This window comes from Cebus imitator, unplaced genomic scaffold (assembly GCF_001604975.1).
Source record: "Cebus imitator isolate Cc_AM_T3 unplaced genomic scaffold, Cebus_imitator-1.0 Scaffold27, whole genome shotgun sequence".
NCBI lineage: Eukaryota > Metazoa > Chordata > Mammalia > Primates > Cebidae > Cebus > Cebus imitator.
In genome coordinates, this window is record NW_016107342.1 from 3,208,922 (window position 1) to 3,213,966 (window position 5,045).

Below are 5,045 nucleotides of genomic sequence, written 5' to 3' on the forward strand. Positions count from 1 at the left end.
TAAAAATACAAAAAATTAGCCGGGCATGGTGGTGGCCACCTGTAATCCCAGATACTCAGGAGGCTGAGGCAGGAGAATCGCTTGAACCCAGGAGGCATAGGTTGCAGTGAGCCAAGATCATGCCATTGCACTCCAGCCTGAGCAACAAGAGCGAAACTCCGTCTCAGAAAAATAAAATAAAATAAAATTTTACATACTTTGAAGAATGGAGGGTGATTCATCACTGCCTATGCTTGTCATATAGTTCAACAATGTCACTTGCTATTTATGGCACTTCTACTTTAGTATCCAATCATGTTTAGATTTATTTATCATTCAACGTATTGAATTATGCAGTTTAACCTAATACAGTAATAAACAGAAATAGTAAAATGCCCCTCCCTCCAAGAAACCTCCTTTCAATATTTGCCTGTCATCTTTTCCTACAGGGATTGCACTAATATCTCTAGGAAGGAGTATAAGTTTAATGTGCCCTCCTGAATTCTACTGACCCTATGATAATTACAATGTCTTCTTCCATTATCCATTTTAAAAATTACACACGTCGTTATTACAGATTCTCCTTTCTATATCTAGTCCTCTACTTCTACTACTGAAGTTGTTAATAATCTTCCTTATTTAAAATGTCCTTGTTCATCTTCTCATTCATACATTTGCCCTGAATTTCCATTCCTGATTAAGTGAGGGCTTGGTGAGCAGGGCTGTTAACATGTGGGAGTAACAGAATTTGATGCCCAGGAAGATCTGAAACAGCAAAGTTGGAACAAGGCAGGAGGGCTGAACTGGTGTGAATAACTGCTGTATTTGTTGCTAACAGAAGTGCCACTCAGAAGGGGCACAGAAGCGAGGAGGATGGGAACGAGGCACAAGCTGGGAATCAGATGTGGAATAGAACAAGCAGGGTTCATAAGAGAAAGAAGGGCAACGCCTAGAAAGATTTCTCTTCGGCTTGGGAGTAGGCATGGGGGCTTCCAATATGGCACCTGAGACCCTGCCTATGGATGGAACTGAATCAGTTCAGGACACCAAGACTGTACACCTACATTTGTTCAACCAACAGCTGCACATCCACTGAGCCAGGTATTTGTAATACAAAGAAAACTAAGTCATTGTATTTTGTACATTAGATAATTATTATTTGAGATTATAAATGACTTTTGTGGAGGCAAAGAAAACATAAAGCCTTTTAAGACATTTTGCTTCCATACTGAAGTTGAGACAAAATATTTTGTTAAAAATGTAAATATACTTGCAGGAAATATGGTGAATCCTTTCAACACGTGTGGTTTCTTGTTCTTTCTATAAATCTTTGAAATATTTCTAGAATTGACAATCTCCCTGAACTAGAAAGGAAAGATAAACTTCAACTAAAGTAAGAACAAAATATATTTGGGAAAAAGCAACTTAAGCTGCAGGTACACTATTCTGGGTTAGAGGTATGTATTAATTATCAAAAAAAAAAGGAATCTTAGAATTTTGAAGTTGGTTTCCTGAAGTTATTTGTTCACATGTAGTATTTTCAGAAAATTAAGGGAAACCAAAAATAGAAATACAAACTTACCTGGTATACAACTATGTTATATTTCTACTTGTAATGTTTCACATCAAGTAAGACTACAGTAATTGTGGAAAAGAATCAAAAATGAAACCCAAACTGGACAAAGGATACAGTTATCTTTTCTGTTGTCTTCTAGACAGTGTCTTGCTCTGTCACGCAGGCTGGAGTGCAGTGGAGTGAGCATAGCTCCCTGCAGCCTCGAACTCCTGGGCTCAAGCAATCCTGCCACCTCAGCCTCTCAAGTAGCTGGGTCTGCAGGCACAAACCACCAAGCCCAGCTAATTTTTTTTAAACTTTTTTTTTTTTTTTTTGCAGAAATGAGGTCTTACTATGTTGTCCAGGCTGGTCTCAAACTCCTGGCTTCGAGTGACCTTCTGGTCAAGTTTGAGACCTCAAGGTCAAGACCTGCTAGTCAACTTTGAAAACTCAAGGTCTCAACTCCTAGACTGCCACCTTGGACTCTCAAAGTGTTGGAATTACAGGCATAAGCCACCATGCCCAGCCAAAGAAAGTTACCTTTTTGAATGAGTCTTCTTTATTTCAGAAAGAGAAAGACTGAAAAAGATAGGATCTTAGAGGGATATAGCTGAGTACAAATACTGAAATAAATTCTGAATACTAAACTTGGGCTACACTCTTTAAAGCTAAAGAGGTTAATGTGGCCGGGCACGATGGCTCATGCCTCTAATCCCAGCATTGTGGGAGGCTGAGATAGGTGGATTAACTGAGGTCAGGAGTTCAAGACCAGCCTAGCCGACATGGTGAAACCCTGTCTCTACTAAAAATACAAAAATTAGTCAGGCGTGGTGGTACGTGCCTATAACCCCAGCTACTCCAGAGGCTGAGGCAGGAGAATTACTTGAACTCAGGAGGTGGAGATCGCAGTGAGCCAAGATCATGGCACTGCACTCCAGCCTGGGTGACAGAGTAAGACTCTGTCTAAGAAAAAAAAAAGAGGTAAAGGTTAGGATAACTAAAAATCACTACTGTATAGCATGCATGTGGCTATACTGCCTTAAAGTGATGTTTTAAATTTCAACTTATGTTGTGCAATTTGGATTATATCTGTCTTTAGTGCACCACCCAGATAACTGCTTTTCTCTGCACACATGCAGAAATTAACGAAATTCTTGCCATAGCAGACATAATAAACATTTGCTCAATGGCCAGCACACATGAAATTAAGTAGAAATAAATACCTACCTTTACTTTAAAACTATAAAGGAGACAATTTATTATATTATGATAATAAAGATTAAGTGAATATTAATTTTTAAGATAGCACATCCTGGTTTATTCACTGGCAAAATGAATTTTAAGATAGCACATACTGGTACATTCACTGGCAAAATGAATTATTCAACATATGAATTTCTGTTAAACACAACGTAGAATATATAACAATTTGGCATACAATTGGCACAATATATGGTGTATTATTTATATGACCTTAAAAGGTAGATAGAAAGGACAATGCTTTTATTTTTGGCCAAACTAGGAGCTTAAAATTTGTTTCAATGTTTGCCTCTGTTTTGTGCTTCTAGGCCACACAGCCAATTCTGGGAGTGAAGCAATGTTGCCACCTACTGTGCATAGTGTGGTAATGATGACAAAGGAAAATGAACAAAGAGTAATAACACAGTTTTAAATAAATTATGAAGTAAAAATTAAACTAATCCATCCATACAAGTTACAGTACTCTTGACTGCATTGCCAGTAAAAATAGTTACTGAATAGAATTAACCAGGTCTGCTAGGAGTCCTGTGAAGGCAGACCTTTGGAGCTGTGGGCATTTATTTTTATTTTTATTTTTTAACAGATGGGGGTCTTACTATAATGTAGCCCAGGCTGGACTCAAACTCTTGGGTTCAAGTGATCCTCTCCTGTAGTGGGGACTACAAGAATATACCACTCTGCCTGGCTAAGGAGCTATGGGCTTTTAAGAGAGCCTTCACTGAAGTTTTTGGTGTGGGGTTTTTTTTTTTTTGAGACAGGGTCTAACTGTGTCACCCACACTGGAGTGCAATGGCATGATCACAGTTCACTGCAGACTTGACCTCCAGGAGATCATCTCATCTCAGCATCCAGAGTAGCTAGGACCACAGATATAGGCCACCATGCCTAGCTGAAGGTTTTGTTTTTTTTTTTAAACACACGTACATGGCTCTTCCAGGGACATTGTGTGCAGGCACTCAGAATGGTCCAGCGTTTGACATACCGACGTAGGCTTTCCTACAATACTGCCTCTAACAAAACTAGGCTGTCCCGGACCCCTGGTAATAGAATTGTTTACCTTTATATCAAGAAGGTTGGGAAAGCACCAAAATCAGCATGTGGTGTGTGCCCAGGAAGGCTTCGAGGGGTTCGTGCTGTAAGACCTAAAGTTCTTATGAGATTGTCCAAAACAAAGAAACATGTCAGCAGGGCCCATGGTGGTTCCATGTGTGCTAAATGTGTTCGTGACAGGATCAAGCGTGCTTTTCTTATCAAGGAGCAGAAAATCGTTGTGAAAGTGTTGAAGGCGCAAGCACAGAGTCAGAAAGCTAAATAAAAAATGAAACTTTGAGTAATAAAAATGAAAAAAAAAAAACACACGGACATGTACACACAATTTCCTGAATTTGTACAATTGTTTTTGCCTTCAACTCTTTTCACCTAACCCATCAATTTTATTATGATTTCTGTTCATGTTTTACTTTCCCATATTACCTTTTTCATAAGCTGATTTCCAAAATGACTTTTTTCTAGATGGTCTATACATAGTTCTCTCTCTCTCTCTCTCTCTTTTTTTTTTTTTCATAAAGATTCAAACTCCAATTTGCAACAATTCAGTCTGAGAGAATAGTTCTCAATTACAATCAGAGGCATTCCCAACATCAAATATGTTGGGCTAACTACCCTCAACTAGGTACTAAAATATAATTTCCAATGCTACGAAGCAAAATACCATCACTCTATACTTGGCCTCCATGTAGAATTCACCTTATTCCTATGTATTCTCTCCTATTAACTACTTTTTTTTGAGATAGAGCCTTGCTCTGTTGCCCAGGCTGGAGTGCAGCAGCAGAATCCTGACTCATTGCAACCCTCTGCCTCCCAGGTTTAAACGATTCTCCTGCCTCAGCCTCCTGAGTAGCTGGGATTACAGGCACCCACCAGCATACCCAGGTAATTTTTGTATTTTTAGTAGAGATGGGGTTTCACCAGGTTGGCCAGGCTGGTCTCAAACTCCTGACCTCAGGTGATCCCCCTGCCTCAGCCTCCCAAAGTTCTGGGATTATAGGGGTGAGCCACTGTGCCTGGCTAATTACTTTTATAACTCATTTTCTCCTCACCTGAATATAAGTCATTGAGGGCAGTGATTATGTCATTTTCATGCCTCTCCCCATCATCAACCCTTGCCTCTACTGCTAGTATTTTGGACATGGTAGGTACCCAATAGTTACTAAATAAGTGTGAAAAGTGTAAATGCCTCTGAAAAAATGAT

General features: G+C 39.3%; 1 protein-coding gene across 1 annotated transcript; it reads left to right on the forward strand.

Annotated features, from left to right (window-relative positions):
* The first annotated feature begins 3,722 nt into the window (after positions 1-3,722).
* LOC108300432 (60S ribosomal protein L34-like) lies at positions 3,723-4,152 on the forward strand. The gene has a single exon (XM_037736589.1). It carries the CDS (start codon positions 3,756-3,758, stop codon positions 4,107-4,109), a length of 354 nt encoding a protein of 117 aa, XP_037592517.1. The 5' UTR covers positions 3,723-3,755; the 3' UTR covers positions 4,110-4,152.
* The last annotated feature ends 893 nt before the right edge of the window (positions 4,153-5,045 follow it).